Raw genomic sequence first — 16,557 nt, forward strand, 5'->3', positions numbered from 1 at the left:
ACCCACTCATACAGCCACTCACAGACCCACCCACCACTCACTCACCCATACAGATACTCACACATCCACTCACTCGCTCATGAAGCCACTCATAAAATATATGTTAAAAATAGCATCACTCATTAATAGGCAGCAAACTATACTAATTTAAATAATGTAGTAGTTTGTTATGTTATGAATTTTCTAAAGCAAGCGATTTCCACAAAGGTGTCTTGGCGCTGTCTGAAAGGCAAGCTAGATGCTATTTAAAGGTTAAATAGCCAGGTCTTTATCTCCTGCCTAAAAGATGTTAGTGAGGGAATTGCTCTGAGATTAGGTGGGAGGCTGTTCCAAAGTTTTATTGTGTTGAGGACTATACCTCTGCCACCCCATTGCATCTTTTTAAATTTAGGGATTGCTAAGAGATTGGCTTTGGCCGATCTGAGTTCTGTATTAGGCTTATATCGCTTAAAAGCTAATCTAAGGAAATCCGGCCCTGAGTCATGCATTCCTTTGTGGGCTAAGCAGAGGTCTTTAAATTTTGCACGACTGGGAGTGGGAAGCCAGTGAAGCTTGCAAAGTCCCTGCGTGATGGAGTGGAATTTGAGAAGCTTAAGTATTAATCTAGCCGCAGCATTTTGGACTAACTGAAAACGACTCGTGTGTTTCTAGAATGGTTAGATAGAGACTATTGTAGTAGTCCAACCTACTATACTATACTAGTTTAGTACATATGCGTAACACTCTAACTTTTAGAAAACTCTTACACTTAATGGATGATGTCATTAGTGATGTCCTTTGAGACGTCATCAGGGATGTCACTGAAAATGTCAGGAGTGATATAATATGTAAGGTCATAAGCAGTGCATTCGGGGGCGTAAGTTATAATTAGCTCAGGTAACTACAATTGCTGAATTGAATTTCTCAGGTTTTGTACGAGTGAAGTGTCATCCTAACCATAACGTCCCTGTAACCTCTGGCTTTTTTCAATGAATATATATCTTTGATTTGAAGTCTGCCATATGCTTTTGCATTTGTGATGCTGGTTTCCCCGATTCACCTCAAATGCACGACAAAATAGGTGGAAACTGATGGCCACACGCCGACAAGGGCATCTTATGGCTCCGAAGACGGCACGCAGAGTCGCCTGCGGAGCCATGGGCATTATGATGTGCTCCTCAACGTGGGAGAGGTGGAAAAGGCGTTTCCGTGGAATGTTGGTGAATTGGAATATTCAGAAGATGAGGAATCTACAGGTAGATACTGTATCCACCAAAAAAGCATTACCGAAGGTAAGTAACGTATTCTGCCCTTTTGACACTAAAACTTCCATGACACCTTAGGTGCTGCTGTACCATCAAATCAAGTCCTTCCTCAGTAACTGTTGAACTATGTAATCTAGTTTGCCTCTCTTTGACTATGGTGACACTGAAATGTTAAACTGAGAGGTCGAGCCTTCCTCAACATGTTTGTGGTGACGGAGGCGCCAACTGTTCTAGTGACACTAGAGCATTGCATCTGGGACCAGGGATCGACTTATTTCTTCTGGCACCTGTCTAGCGAGACCCAGGGCTTGATTTAGAGTTCGGCAGCCAGGATACTCTGTCACAAAGTAGTACCCTGTGTGCAAAACCAATGGTCCACTCGCTGTCATATTTATAATGGCGGTGCTCTTCTGGCTCCGCTGTTGGAAAGCTCACTCTGATTACTTTTGGGCCGTCGAAGTAGGGGCATCAGCTCTTCTTCCTTACTTAGACGTGAACAGTCAGATGGGTTTTATCGGTCTGTCACCACCAGGAAAATTTGAAGCTATTAAATGGAAAGAAAAGAAAAATGACCCCAGCACACTGCGACAAAGCTCCCAGTGTGTTGAAGGTCATTAGTGTTTTGTTTTTCAATGATAAACTTCTGCTTTGGGGTTTGTTTTTGAGTTTTTGAAACATACATTTTGGCACACTTCTGCTTGAAAGATGGAGTGCGTACCACCAGCCAAATCCTTCTGAGTAACTGCCATGCGACGGCTCCTCTGCAGGCAAAGAGATCCCAATTGGGCCAGCAGTGATCTCTAAATATGACAGACAGAGTCCAGCCAGTTTGGTGGATGTTCTCCACCACCCTGATAGACAGAAGGCCACCCACCAAACTTTAAATCAGGTCCCCCGGCTAGTAAAGCGGAAGGGGTTGCATCAGGAGTTAAGCCATGTTCCGTGGTAAGTGTGTTCTTGTTGAGTATATTGTTAACAACGCATGTCATCACTCCTCCTCTTCCCCCTCCCCAGCAGTCGAGTCTCACTACCACTAACCACAGTAGGTAGTTGAAAAGGAGCAGTTCACCCAGGTCAATAAGCGAGGGACTGCACTTCAAGAAGCAGAGGAGACCAGGTTCTTATAAGACTCCAGCATTATGCCACAGCTCACTGTTGCCTACGAGGCGTAGAAGGATGTGCACATAAGTTTGAGGATTTAGTGTTCACTGAGTCTTCCTCCAGCCACCAACAGCAGTCCACAAGAGTTGGGTCAGTTGCCTCTGACTGTTATTCTCAAACTCAGAAATATGTATTTTAGTTTTGACTCCAAGCGGCACAAACTCTTCATTACATCTTGAGTACATGCTGTTCTTTCAAGTATCCTACATTTGTACAGGGGTGGGTGCTAGGAGGGGCACATTTGCTCTCCTCTTTTGGGATTACTATTACCACATTTCAGCATCATGCAGACAAGAGGTTGACCACCTCATACATGATGCTGTTGAAAAAGTCAGCAGTTGTACGACTGCAGGCTTCTCTCCAGAACACATGCCTCATTGTACGCCAAGCTTTTGAGCAAGCCAAATGGGCCAGTTCCAGCTGGGGTAGGCCTGACTCAGCCAGTCCCAGTACTTGTATGCACCACATGAATTGGTATGGTTCCAGCCCCTGCTAACGATTGTGCCATCTTTTCTTCTGGCTCGTCCAGTACCAGCGCTTCAGAGACTGTAGCTGGCAGCAAAGCCTTGTAGGTTGAAGCAGAAGACAGAACTTCATTGGTTGGGGAGGGATGTACACATGGCAAACCTCTTTATCATGCCCACGCTGAACTCATGGGTAGAATATAACAAAATAACTGATTGGCTTTGCACAGGTATGCTGAAACAGGAAAAAGAACATTAACTCACTGGCCTGCTGATGCACACAGCTGGTCCGGGAGGCAGGCTCATAGAATCCTGCTACTTAGCACACCTGACCGCGTCAATGTTAACAGCATTTCTGTAGTCGACAAATCAATACTTGCTTTCGTGTGCACAGCAACTGTTTCAATGAATTAATAGCAAAGTCCTTTTAGCAAAGGAAAATAGGAAATGTTTTTCTGATTACCATGACTGGCTTTAAATTCAGCAGTATGTTCTTTTCATTCTAACAAGCCTGTCTTTAGTAGGCCTTTAAACTGCCTGCAGGAGTCTTCAGTGTGACACTATAAAGAGCTTCAAATGAAACCTGTGAATATACATACACCTCAGAAGTGAAATTGGAATTAGGTGCACAGCATAATATTAGCAGGCCTATGGGTAATTTGAGCATTGCATCAAGATTCTCAAAGGCATTTCTAGAATGAGACAGGTTTTGGGAGGATTATACAGCTTGGAGACTGCTGAGTTAGGGCCCATTGTTGTGAGAGGCAATTTGGAAAAAGTGGTCACAAATTGTACTCTGACTTTATGCATCGTGTCTCTGATTTTGCAGTGTGACCCATGTACTAATAGGTTGTGTAGCAAAATTTCCAGTCTCAAGGAGTTGTAGAACACCAGACTAATGAATATTAATTATTTAGGTTCCTGTGATATGCTCTACCCTCTTTCCTAGCATCTAAATACTTTAACTTGGGAGCACCTGCTATACCATTCCTAAGAATCCCAATGTCGTCCATCTCTGATTGAGTTTGGTGCCAATAATTCTAGTTACGTTATCTCTTAGCGACCTTGTCACCCACAACAGTGCTTCTAGGCAGTTTGGTGTCTAAGTAGCCAGGGGGTATAGGTCCTTCTATTGAAATAAGCTGTTTTTTCAATGGAAGCATTTCTGTCCAGTCACTGATTCTGGTTCAAATATGTGGTGTGTAGAAGAAAATAGTGCATTTGAACTCACTGGATTCTTATTAGCCTGTTCTGCTTAACGGTTAAAACGTGATAAGAAGTGATGGTAGGTAGTATAGTCAGTATGTCGGACTATGAATATATGATGAAAGAATGTGCCATGAGATTTCTTTTCTGGGGCATATTCTCATGATGTGCTTACTGGTGCAGTGTTGTCTGTGGAAGCTGCTGTAACACTAAAATTGGCTTATTTTGTCCCTCCGTCCTGTTTTGTGTCATAGGTTTACTCCATCATGCTTGAATGCTGTAAACTTCCTATGTGTGCTTTGACTGAGTCCTCAATTACATGTTGAACAAAGATCCAATTCTCTTTTCCCAGAGAGAACATCCTAAAAACAGCAAAAGCTCTTGTTGAAGACACAAAACTGTTGGTATCCGGTGCAGCCTCGAGCCAGGACAAACTTGCCCAAGCAGCTCAGTCATCAGCTACCACCATCACGCAGCTTGCGGAAGTCGTGAAATTGGGCTCAGCCAGCTTAGGATCAGACGACCCAGAAACACAGGTTTGTGTGCATCGGGCTCCCTTGTTTAGCTATGAAGACCATCCCTTTGTGAAGTTCCCAGTTATTTTCATGTATGTTAGGACTAAAAGATGGAGATATACAAATACATCAACAGTGAATTGCCTTGTGTTTACATTGATAATTAAGATGGATGGAACTCTACCTTTTCTGGAGGGCACTTTATATGGATATCTGATGGAGACTTGACAAAAGTGTTTATTGACATCTTGAGGAGTGAACCAACCCCCCCACATGTAGCACATGTAATGTGCCATCATATCTAGTGGCTATCCTCCGAAAAAGCTGCAAGATGGACCCTAGTAACTTGAGGCTTCTACTTGCAGTGCTGCTTGTGAGCTTGTGTTTTGCCAGAATGATCGGTAACAATTTCATGGAGTAGGCTTAATCTGAAAAATTATCTCAATAATATCAATATTACAGATGGAGATTCAGGCCTGGAAGGTCCACATTTGACAATGCAGCTCCATTGGCCATGGAGTCCAAGACAAGGAACTGTGTGGTCCAAGCCATTGGACTGTACGTTTGTTAACCTTTCCTAAAACTTTGACTGGATTAAAAGCCAACTGATTTAGAACAAATTGGCTAATAGGCAGGCCCTACCTACTTAGGTCATTGGAATTATAAAGTAGCTGTACCAGAACACTTAGGCTCAAGTTAAACTTTCACTTTTTGCAAGAGCATTATTTTAGTTTTGTGTTTGTTACAAAATACATTAGTGACGTGGCAGGATGCGGGTAAACCAGGGTGTGTACTTTCAGGGTTGAGGGGCAAGCGTATAAATGAATTGATGTAAATGGATGTTTAGACTCTGACAGTGAGGTGATACTTGATCTTACACCTGTCATGCTATAAAATGCCCTCCATAAGTACTTAAGGAGGATGCAACTACAGTTACATTTCACCACTGTCGTGAAATTCAGCAAAAAGACAACCTCTAGATATTATATTACTTTTGATTGTTTTATGCTATGGTAAAGCTTGTCTGTGATTGTTCAGCACCTAAAAGCTGGTTTTCTCTTATTGATGCACAATACAAATAAAATATAAAGACAAATTCGAAAGCATTTCTTCATTCTAAGCAACAGTAGAGTAACTGGAATATTAATAACTGGGGTTTTGGTCTTTACTTGCCATTAAACTCTATGTCTGACTTTAATTATATCACAAGAACCAAAATAAACATTGGTAAAATAAAAGAAGCAGCTTGTAAGGGCTCAGCCAAGTTTCTAGATTTGTTTATAGCCTTAACAAGTGCTATTTCCTCTCTGCTTTAGGGTGGTCAAGATTTTTGGTTGTTGAATACTTGATGGTAAATCAATATTTTGGTACCAGCCACCTTCAACATTTTGCTCCAAACTTGAGGTATTTCTATTTGGGGATTAGCAGATTCCCCTTTTTGTATAATCATAGGATTCTGGCTGGTTTATGTTGAGGAAAATGTTCCCTAGGTACTGCAGAGCTTTACAGGTGACTGCTTTCCAACTCGGAATGAGGCCTCGATGCTGAATTTGTTTTTTTACCATCAGCTTCTAATTTGAGGACCGCTTTTTTATGAAGGCCTAAATGTATCTCCATGCGTACTGGAGTCTTGATAAACCAGCAGTGTGTAGTAGAAGTTTACAGTGAGCAGCACATCGTTAAGAGCAAATTTTTGGCATGGCATAAAGCAGGCAGATAGCTCATTTAGCCATTGATTCGACTTGATGTGCAAAGGATAGCTTTGAGCCAAAAAAGACTCATTGATTGCAGACCATCTAAACACGTCATGGAGTAAGTCTGAATCTGGGTCCCAATTCAGCTTGGCTGCTGTCTACCCTGTGCATCTCCCCACACCTGTGACTTAATCCTCCAGGTTTAAACTTCAACCTGGTTCTTTTCCTAGCCATAACAAATATTATTGTGCATGGTTTTTGTCTCATTCATAGTTGCCTTCACTTACTTTCATCAAATAACTACTTTGATTCAGTTACACTTAATCCGCACCAGTCAGGTTTACCACTTTTCTCTAATGGTATAAAACGAATGATGCTTATAGGTGGAACACATCATTATCACATATTTGTTTATCTGATAGAGACTACTAGCCGCAGATTCCTTAACGTAGAATTATCCCCAGGCGTGAGACTGGACCCGGAAAACTTTCTTGCCCAGCATCTCTGCGTGCCGGGAGTTCGGTACCTCGCGACTCCGCCCTGACATCCTCCGCGGGCGTGACGTCAGCGAGGTCACATAAGCCCCACCCCGGCGCCCTGATGTCAGTTTTCTTCTTTTCCGCGTGCAACGCGGATCCGGATCGTGTTCCTGGCCTGTTTCAGCCCTTCTTTTTATGCTCATTTTCTTGAGAACAGTGTGCGAATGCCTGGGGCTTCAAGACGTGCTTGTCTTGCGCGCGCCAGATGTTGGTGACGGACCATCACTCCATCTGAATGTGGTGTTTGGGGGAGCACCACGACTCCACGTACTGCGAGGCTTGTCAGCAGCAGAAGCCGAAGTCCCGGCAGCAGCGCCGGATGAAACCCCTCTCGGCCCGCATGTCCAGGTCGGCGTCATCGCCGCGTCTGTCCCCTGCGGAAGGCTTCACGAACCGCCGCTTCCGTCTCCGACATCGTCCATCCCAAAGCCACAAGGGCATCGCTTACCTGTTGGTAAGTGTTGCAGTTTGTCCCCGAGGCCCGGTCCCCGCCTGTGGGGGGCGTGGGTTCTCCGCCGGTGGTGCGGCCCCGCACGTCGCCACCTTACCCACCGTTCCCCAGCGCAGGGGCGACCAGAGCCCAGATGGAGGCCTATGCGGCGGCCTTGCAGGCCTCGTTGGCTCTTCCTTCTTCTCCTCCTCTTCTTCCTGGGACGTCTGCGGATTCCTTGCCGTGTGCGGGGACTTCTGCGGCGTCGCCAGCGACTCCGGCGCCGACGGGTTTGGCTCCAGGCTCTGGAGATGTGGTGCCGTCTGGGTGCGGCTGTGAGAAAGTGGCTCTGTATGCACTGTTCCCAAATAGGTACAGGGTGTACAGAGTCCACAGTCCCCAGAGGTTTGGCAGAGGCTAAAGTTAGATATAACCTTACTCTAAAGTGGTAGCTTGGTCGAGCAGTAAGGCAGTATCAGAGGACAGTGTAAAGCATTTGTTGCACACACTCAGTCAGCAAATGGTCTCACACACTCAATAACTGAACTCTAGGCCAATGGTTTATGCATAAAAAAAATATGCTTGTTTTATTTTGGAACCAACAATAGGTATTAAAATATACTTTCTCAGAATGAGATGCTTTATATAGATACTTTTGCAATATGCAATTGACTTTTGTAGAAAGTTACAAGTGGTTGCAATAGACAACACAATTTTAAACACAATAATGCATTGAGTTCAATGAAAGTTTAAGTTGTTTGCAACAAATTACTTTTAGGATTACTTTTGGAATTCCAGGACTGGATCCTAGATTCAGTCCTGGGTCAGTACTTGGAATCAAGTGATAAAAGTCGACTTAATTACTGTGATGATTTTTAGGCAATATTTTGCTATTTTAAAAGTTGACACTATATACATAGTATATACAAATATTTCATAGAAAACAGTCAATGATTCCCTATGGTAGAAAATTCAAGTTGCAGGTATAGTATGTTCTCGTTACTTTTGTAATCCAGTACTGGGTGCCTAGACTCAGTACTGGGACCTTTATCCAAAACAGGTAAGTAATTACGTTTTCAGATATTATACGATTTTTAAAGAATATTTATAGATTGCAGAAATTGACACTTAGAAGAAATTTCACAGAAAAACAGTCAATGATTTCCTATGGGAGAAAATTGGGTTACTGGTAAGTACAGTTGTAAGTATTTTTCAGAGTCAGTGCTGGGCACCAAGATCCAGCACTGGGAGCTCGCCTAATAGCAGGTGAGTATTTTCGTTTTCGTTACTCGGCTGATTTTTGGTGAATATTTTAAGTTTTGAAAAGTCCACACTTAAAAGAAATTTCAGGAAAAACCAGTCAATGTTACCCTACGGAGAAAATTGAGTTATCGGTTTCAAGGTAAGTACTCGACTGGCAAAGTTAAGGTTCTGGGCATAGACTCAGGGGTCTCCCAGGGTCAGGTAGGTACAGTTGGTTCACCCTCAGCGGCACAGGGGCGGCCGGGTGCAGAGAGAGTTAGGCTCATTGTTATCCTATGAGAGGTGGGGGGGCCTTGGTTGGTGGCTGCTGACTAGCGGGCCACGTGGCTGTGGGAGCTGGGCTCCTGGTCACTTACTCAGGGCAAGTGGGGAAGTAGATAAGTTTAGAGGTTGCACTGCCAGGGCCACTCGGACGGCTGGATGCAGGGTGCTTTTGTGCCTTCGGGCGCTCAATTGGTTTCAATGGGAAAGCTCCGGTTTAGAAAAAGACTGCAAGCTCGGGGATGAAGATTCTTCAGGTGCCACCACCATTTCGAGAGGTAAGTTGGGTAGTTGGAGGATAGGTAGGTACCCCGGGATTGGGCACAGGGGGCCGCGGGGCCCCGGGTGCAGGGGTGCCTTTTGGTGTCTGGAAATCTTACCCTCTTTTGATCGTGGTTGGGGGGGGCACCTGGTTCTGAGGCTGCAGGCTTCTTCAGGAGTGTCGAGGGAAGTCCTTGGGTGCCGGACTCGGGGTCACAGTCACCGTGGGGTCGTTCTCGTGGTCTTTGTTCACTCCGGCACAGGCCAGGCTTGGCGGGGGCAGAGTGTGCTGGGTTCGCGGTTCCGGGCTGCTGCCAGGGATTAGAAATAGATTTTGAGTAGAGCCTCTACTCATGGGAGTCCAAGGGGCTTAGAGTCAAAAGGTAGCCAGGTCCTCCAGGGTTTGTGAGGTTGCTGTCCCCAAGAGATGCCGGGTTGGAGCAGGAGCAGGTTCGAGGGTCGACAGGCCGGTAGGGCTGGGGCCAAAGCAGTTGGTGTCTTCCTCTTCTTAGCAACTGCAGGGCAGGTCTTCTTTCTTCTAGCTCTTCTTCGGATTTCAGAATCAGGAATCTGGGGAAGGAAGGTTCAGGGTGCCCCTAAATACTAGATTTAGGGGTGTTACAGGTAGGTCAAGGGCAGGGACCAATGGGTCCCTGTCATGGGGTGGGTACACCCCCTATCCTGCCTCTCTCCTGTGGGAGGGGGGCAGTAGCTTGTCCTGACTGGGCAGGGTTTCCCATCTTCAAGATGGCGAGAGCCCGGAGATGTGCTTCACCTCGCCTCCCCCACCTGAGGGGTGGGGTTGGCAGGCTGGCACATCCCCTGTCCTTATATGGGGTTTCCAGCCAAGCTTCCCGCCAGAGTGGGGGGTTGCAGTGGCCTGGGGAAGCTCACAGAGGCGGCATGCCTTTGAAGCACCCCCCTGCCCATCCTGGGGGAGGAGATTTAGCACCTTGCCCAGGATGTGCATTGTTGCAGGCCCAGGAGAGCAGGGGCTCTCCTACCCAGGGGTCCAGCAACATGTCTGCTGTGTGGCAGCCTAGGCAACCTCAGAACATACGTGGATTGTAGGTTAGGTTTTAGGGGGCATCTCTAAGATGCCCTCTGGGGTGCTTGGTACATTAAATCCCACACTGGCATCAGTGTGGGTTTAATGTGCTGAGAAGTTTGATACCAAACTTCTCAGTCTTCAGTGTTGCCATTTTGGTGCTGTGGAGTTCGTGTTTGACGAGCTCTCAGCACCATGTACTCTTAAATGGCAGCCTGCACTTACAGTGCCCAGGAATGGACCTGGGTACTGTAGGGTCACAGGGCTCGTGCTCCTGTGCCCACACCACTGGCATAGGGCACCCAGCTAGAGGGGTGGCTGATGAATGCCAGGGCAGTGTAGGTGGTGGGCATGGCACACAGGGATGTGTGCCATGTCGACTCTTTGATTTGTCTTGTACCCAGACACCCAGCCTGCAAAGGCAGTGTGTGTGTGTGTGTGTAAGGGTACAGAGCCTCTAAGGGTGGCACAATGAGTGCTGCAGCCTTTAGAGGCCTTCCCTAGTCACAAGGCCCTGGGTATCTAGGGTACCATTTACCAGGGGCTGACATGTGGCCAGGGTTTGCCAATTTGTGTTTTAGGGAAGGAACATAGGCCCTGGGCACCTGATTGGCAGGAGTCCAGGGCACACTCAGTCAAAGTACATTCAGCAATTCAGCAAAAAGTGGGGGCATACCATGCAAGAAAGATGGCACTTTCTCACAGAGGCCCTCCGGGGTTCCCTCCTTCGGACCACGGCACCTCTGCCTCACCGCAAATCTTCACGGGGGTCCCAGTGGTGTCGCGGGAGGTTGCCGGGGCTCAAGGCTCGTCCTCGAGTCCCCCTTGGTCCTCCGGGTAGGCGGCGGCCTTGTCCGAGGCTGAGCTGACGCCGCTCAGGCACCGGCGGTTGCTGGCCCTGGCGGCGCAACAGGGGCCGGCTTGGGGCCGGGGCGTGTCCCTGGGCCACCCTCGTCTCTCCACGCAGGTGGCTGCCTCGTCGGAGGTCGGGTCAATGCCTATTCGGCATCATTCCTTGGCCGCCCCGGCTCCGACCCCGCCCTGTTCTCCCGCGGCGCAAGTCGTGGCAGAGGTCGTTTCGGCGTCCTCTTCGGTGCCGGTCGAAGTTGGACTGACGCCGGTGGCGGACTCTATGGCGCCGTGCCGGCATAGGGTCGTTGATTCGTCTTCGGACGCCCCCTCTTCTCCAGAGGTTCGACACCTGTTTGATTTATCCTCTCTGGAGACGGGTCGCCGCGTCGTGGCTTTCTCCCCGGCGTCTTCCCTGGACGGCTCTTCGCCGCGCCCGCAGTCTTCCCCAGAGGCGGCTCCGGTTCCCCAGTCATCGGTCCATTCTTCCCCATTCAGAGCTTGGTCTTTACTTCCTCCGGTTGGGCGATTGCTGCCTTAGCTTGCAGCCGTCGCCCACGGACGAATTGCTTTCCCCACCGCGTTGCCCTATGGAGGCGAGTGCTGCCTTCGCCCGGGCTGTTTCCACACGGCTGCAGGAATCTTGCGCATGGGCGATCCAGCTGCCCATTTCCCCGCAAATCATTTGCTGGAGGTTCTCCATCAGGGCTCTGGTGGACGGGAGCTGCTTCTTCCCTTCGAGGCTTCGCTCCATAATTCTATCTTGGGGGGCCTGGGGGTGTCCTGCCACGGGGGACCCGGTGACCCAGCCACTTCTGTACAACCACCGTCCTGCTCCGCATGATCCTGTCCGTCTTTTATTCCACCCTCCTACCAGGGGCCCTCTTTTGCAGACCGCCTTTCCCTCCTTGCCATCGGTGTTGTCTCCCCCGTCACGGGAGGCCCGGTGGTTAGATTCCTGGGGACGCAACATCTTCGCCTCCTCCAGTGCTGCTTTGCGGGCGCTTAACACGCTTTGTGTATTGGCAAGAGCCACTTCTTGCTTATGGGATTCGACGGAGTCCCTTCTGTCTACCGCTTCTCAGGAGAGTGCCCACGTTGATCTACGCCACCATATCTTGGATGGCAGGCAGCTGGCGGCGTTTATTCTTCGCTTGGCTCTGGACGTTTCGGAGGTGCTTGGTCGCATCATGGCTTCTTCAGTGGCCCTTCGTTGCCATGCTTGGCTGAGGGATAGTGTTTTCCCTGAGAACGTTAGGGAACTGCTGGTTGACCTTCCCTTTGATGGTACTCTTTTGTTCCACGCCCCTGCGGATTCTGCCATTCAGAGGTTTCTTGCGGGGCTTCGCCCTCCTCCTCCTCCTCCTCCTTCTCCCCCTTTCCCTCAGTGACCTGGATGTTGGTCTGTGTTCTGGGAGGTGTCCTCCAGTTGTTTCTTGGGGACTAGTAGCGAGTAGCCCCGGTTGTGTGCCCTGTGTTGGTGTGCCTTGGGGTCCTTTGGTGCTGTTGGCTGCTGGTCCGGCCCTTTTGACTTTTGGTTTTGGCTGTTGGTAAGCCCATGTAGGCCCTGAGATTAGGCCTTCTGTGTCTTTTGGCTGATTGGCAAGCCATCTGCGGTTTTCTCCGCAGGTTTTTTCTGTTTTTCCTCTGCTGCGGAATTGTTTCCTAAGAGGTGTTCCCATATTTCTTGTGACGTAACATACCCTATGTGGGGTAACGGTAGCAATTACATAGCTTTGTCATATGCTGGGGAGGAGTGGTCGCCCTTCGGGCTCCTTGCTCTCTGTGGCGTCTCGGTATGTCGCGGGTGCGATTTTCTTGCTGATTGTTTTGAAGCAGCTTGCGTTGCGCCCAGGTCTGTCCTTCTCCTGGTTTGCTCTGTCGCTGGCCCAGCCTGGCCTGCTGTCTGCGGCATCGTGTTGTAGCGGTTCTGCTCTTCAGTCCAGTGTTTCGGCTTGGTCCCCTGTCTGGTGTTGCGGGGGGGGACTGGCTTTCCCTGGCTTCTGTGTTCTGGTGCATGGCATGGTCAGTCCTCCTTCTCTCCTATTTTCTGCCTGGTTCCACTTCTGTCGTGGGTCAATGTGTGTATTTCTGGGCTGGCTCCTTCCCTTGGGGTGTGTCCTGACCCTTCCTGGCCTCTGCTTCGGCTGCCGTCTGGCTTGTCCTGGGTGCACCGTTCCGTGGTGTTGCCTGCTGCTGGCTGCGTATGCCCGTGCAGGCCTGTTTGTTCTAATCCACTGTGGTGGCCCTTGATGTCTTCCCCTTGCCCCGTCCTCTGGTTCCGCTGGGGCTTTGCACCTCTGTGCCTTTTCTTTTCCGTCTGCACTTTGACGGTGGAGCCGTTCCTACCTTGTCCGCTGTTTGCGGCTAAGGGTGTTCAGCTATCTGTCCCTGGGTCTGTGTTTCTTACGGTGGGCCCTGCCTCCGGTTCTTCCTCTTCTTCCTAGGGTTTGAGGTGGTCCTGGTGTTCCTTGGGGCTTTCGTGCGCTGTCTGCCCCTGCGGGGTGTTGGGCAGTTCTCCCTCGGTTGGGCTTGGATTTTCCTGGCCTTTCCCTTCTTGTGACATGTCCATAGCTGGGGCCTGTGTCTCGCCTGGTAGGGAGGCTCTCTCGCAGGCCATCCTCCCTTCTGGGTATGGCTTCGGTATCTATTCTACGTTAAGGAATCTGCAGCTAGTAGTCTCTATCAGATGTACAAGTTACTTACCTTCGGTAACGATGTATCTGGTAGAGATGATTCTAGCCACAGATTCCTTCACGACCCGCCCTTCCTCCCCGTTCTGCGAGGACCCTCTGCTTGGGTTTCTGCTGTCTCCTCCCTCTGGGTGGCTTGTCTTCTGTGGGTGTCCTCTTTGTTTTTTTCCGGTCAGGCATTCCTCCAACTGGTTTCTCTCCAGCGTGAGGGCCTCCTTTCGCTCTTTCCCTCTGTTGTTAGTTTCTGATCACCTCCTGGTCTTCTTCGTTGGGGGTTCTTTTACCTTTCCTTTGACCTCCTACTTCTTCAGGGGTTATGGCCCTCCTTGGCCATGTGGTCTACGGATCACTTACCTGTCCTTTGCCCTCATACTCTTTTCAGGAGGTAGGGCCATCCTCGGCATTCTAGTCTGATGATTGATTGTTGTTGCTCCTCTGTTCCGGGCTTGTGGCCCTTCCCTTTGTGGTTGTGGTAGCAGTCTCTCTCTCTCTCTCTCTTTCTGTCACGGCGCTTTCACATGCTTGTGCCTCCAGGATGGCTCTCGCCTTGGCTTGCGCGGTGGCTCCACAGAGTGGTGCTTTGCGCTTTTCTTACTATGGCTTCGCTGCTCTGGCCTTCTGGTGCTCTACGGCCACCTGCTGCTTTCGCCTTGGCTTGCACAGTGTTCCTCAGAGTGGTGCTCTGCTCTTTTCCTGCTCTGGCCTGCTGTTGTCGCCTTCTGGTGCCTCGGTGCCTCCTGGTGATGTTTCTTACCTTTTTGTTTCTCTTTATTTTGTTTCTTTGGTGTTTTCGCCCACTGTTCACATGCTCTCCTCAGTTTTGTTGTGATGGATCCGCATTGTGGCGCGGAAAAGTTCTCCGAAGCAAACTGACGTCAACACGCCGGGGTGGGGCTTATGTGACCTCGCTGACGTCACGCCCGCGGAGGACGTCAGGGCGGAGTTGCGAGGTACCGCACCTCGGCGCGCAGAGATGCTGCGTAAGAAAGTTTTCTGGGTCCAGTCTCGCGCCTGCGGATAATTATACGTTAAGGAATCTGCGGCTAGAATCGTCTCTACCAGATACATCGTTACCGAAGGTAAGTAATTTGTACTTTACAGCACTATTATGGCTTAGTGCTCATCTACTTGATGCTGCTCCCTTCACCTACGTCACTGATAGTGTCTTTGCTTCAGCTGGTCTGCAGCTAATGGCTCAGTCCAAGTAGTGTGAGTATGAGCAGAGGAGACCATATTACAGAGAGTTCTCACAGGCAGAGCTTCACCATCAGAATCAATACCTGGAGTTGTGGGTAGCTTGGAGCTGCAAGGCAATTCATAGAATAGCAGCATTGACAGAATGATAGCTTCTGCTCTGCCATGCCCAGTTCCCTATCTCTTCCCTTCATTGACTGAGTGTAGCCTGCTGCTTGTGAGCTAATCAGTCAATCAGACAGGAATTGTAAAGCGTGGCTAATCACCCATGAGGGTCTCCAGGCACTGTCAACCCAGCGGAAGAGGGGTTTCAGTTGAACAGGCAGGTCCTGAGTTTTTTACTGAAATCCAGCAGAGGATGATGTTCAGAAGTGAAGGGGGAGGTTGGTCTAGGACTTGCCATCAAGGTAGGAGAAAGGAAGAACCTCCACTGCTGCTTCGGCAGATGCAACTGATGTGAGCATGGAAGAGTGAGGCGCAGCGCAGGTGTCTGGGGGTGGGGGAAGTTCAAGCGGTGGTTGATGACTGCTGGATCTAGATTGTGCAGGGATCTGAAAGTGTGGATCAGCATCTTGAATTGACAAAGCTACTGAGTGGGCAGCCAGTGAAGCTTCCTGAAGTGGGGGTGATGTGAGGTTGTTTGGCAGGGTTGAGGATGAGTCTGGCCACTGAATTCTGTATGGTCTGCAACCTTTTCAGGAGGTCGGTGGTGATTCCTGCATAGAGTGCGTTGCCATAGTCCAGTCGGCAGGTGAATAGGGCGTTAGTGACGGTTCTTCTCGTTTTGACTGGAAGCCATTTCAAGATCTCACAGAGCATGCGAAGGGTGAGGAAGCAGGTGGAGATACTGCACTGATCTGGTTATTCATGGTGTCCAGTACGGAAGGCCAACAGCAGTCGTTCCATGATGAGGTGCTGTTCCTGAAGATCAGTACTTCTGTTTTGAGAGGATCAAGGAGTACAGACCAGGAAGACTGCTACGCTCTAGTAGCTTTGGCCTGTTAACAACCCCTAATTTCCGAAACCTTCATGGAGGGGGGCCCTCCTTTATGGCCAGAGCACCAAGTATGTGGAACCATTTGCCTGATCATTTGAGATTAATAACCGAGGAAGCACCCTTCAAGCTTTAGGACTTGGGTACACTTTTGGGTGCTCTGTTCCTCCTCACCTGTTCTTCTATGCTGAGCGCCGGGACACTCTCCGAGTAGCTGTGTGCTATATAAAATACATTAATTCATTCATTTTGTCTGTGTTGAGATTTAGGCAGTTGTCTTTCATGGTTTCTGAGGTGAAAGGAGGTAAGCAAACTCACTGTGTTATTCCAGTGAGGAAGGAAGTGATCCAATTGAGGGCGTTTCCGTGGATTCCAATGTGGTGGAGTTTCTAGATGAGGGTGTAGTGGGATACAGTGTTGAATGCAGCTGAGAGGTCGAGGAGGGTCAGGGCAGCAGTTTCTCCCCAGTCCAGGAGAGTCCTGGTGTCGGCGGTTGCAGCATTCAGAGCGGTTTCCGTGGTGTGCTTAGTGCGGAATCCGGATTGGGAGATGTTTTCAGGCGATTGTTGTTCTCCAGGTGTTCCTTGAGTTGGCGGTTGATGGCCTTTTCAAAGGCCTTGGCTGTAAAGGGGAGCAGAGAGATGGGACGGTAGTTCTGTAGGTCTCTGGAGTTGGTCGATGGCTTCTTGAGAAGGGGCTTGACTTCTACGTGTTTTCATTTTTTGGGAAAGATGGCAATGG

At 49.1% G+C, this 16,557-nt stretch overlaps 1 protein-coding gene across 7 annotated transcripts in view; it reads left to right on the top strand.

Moving 5' to 3' along the window:
- Nucleotides 1-16,557, top strand: part of TLN2 (talin 2) — a 1,262,084-nt gene that overhangs the window by 1,062,975 nt on the left and 182,552 nt on the right. For all 7 annotated transcript variants that reach the window (XM_085643650.1, XM_085643649.1, XM_085643651.1 and 4 more), the window contains one exon: nt 4,428-4,611. In XM_085643650.1, coding sequence (XP_085499776.1) covers nt 4,428-4,611 — 184 coding nt within the window. The remainder of the gene's footprint in view (nt 1-4,427; nt 4,612-16,557) is intronic.

The sequence above is a fragment of the Triturus cristatus genome, chromosome 3_1 (assembly GCF_964204655.1).
Source record: "Triturus cristatus chromosome 3_1, aTriCri1.1, whole genome shotgun sequence".
NCBI lineage: Eukaryota > Metazoa > Chordata > Amphibia > Caudata > Salamandridae > Triturus > Triturus cristatus.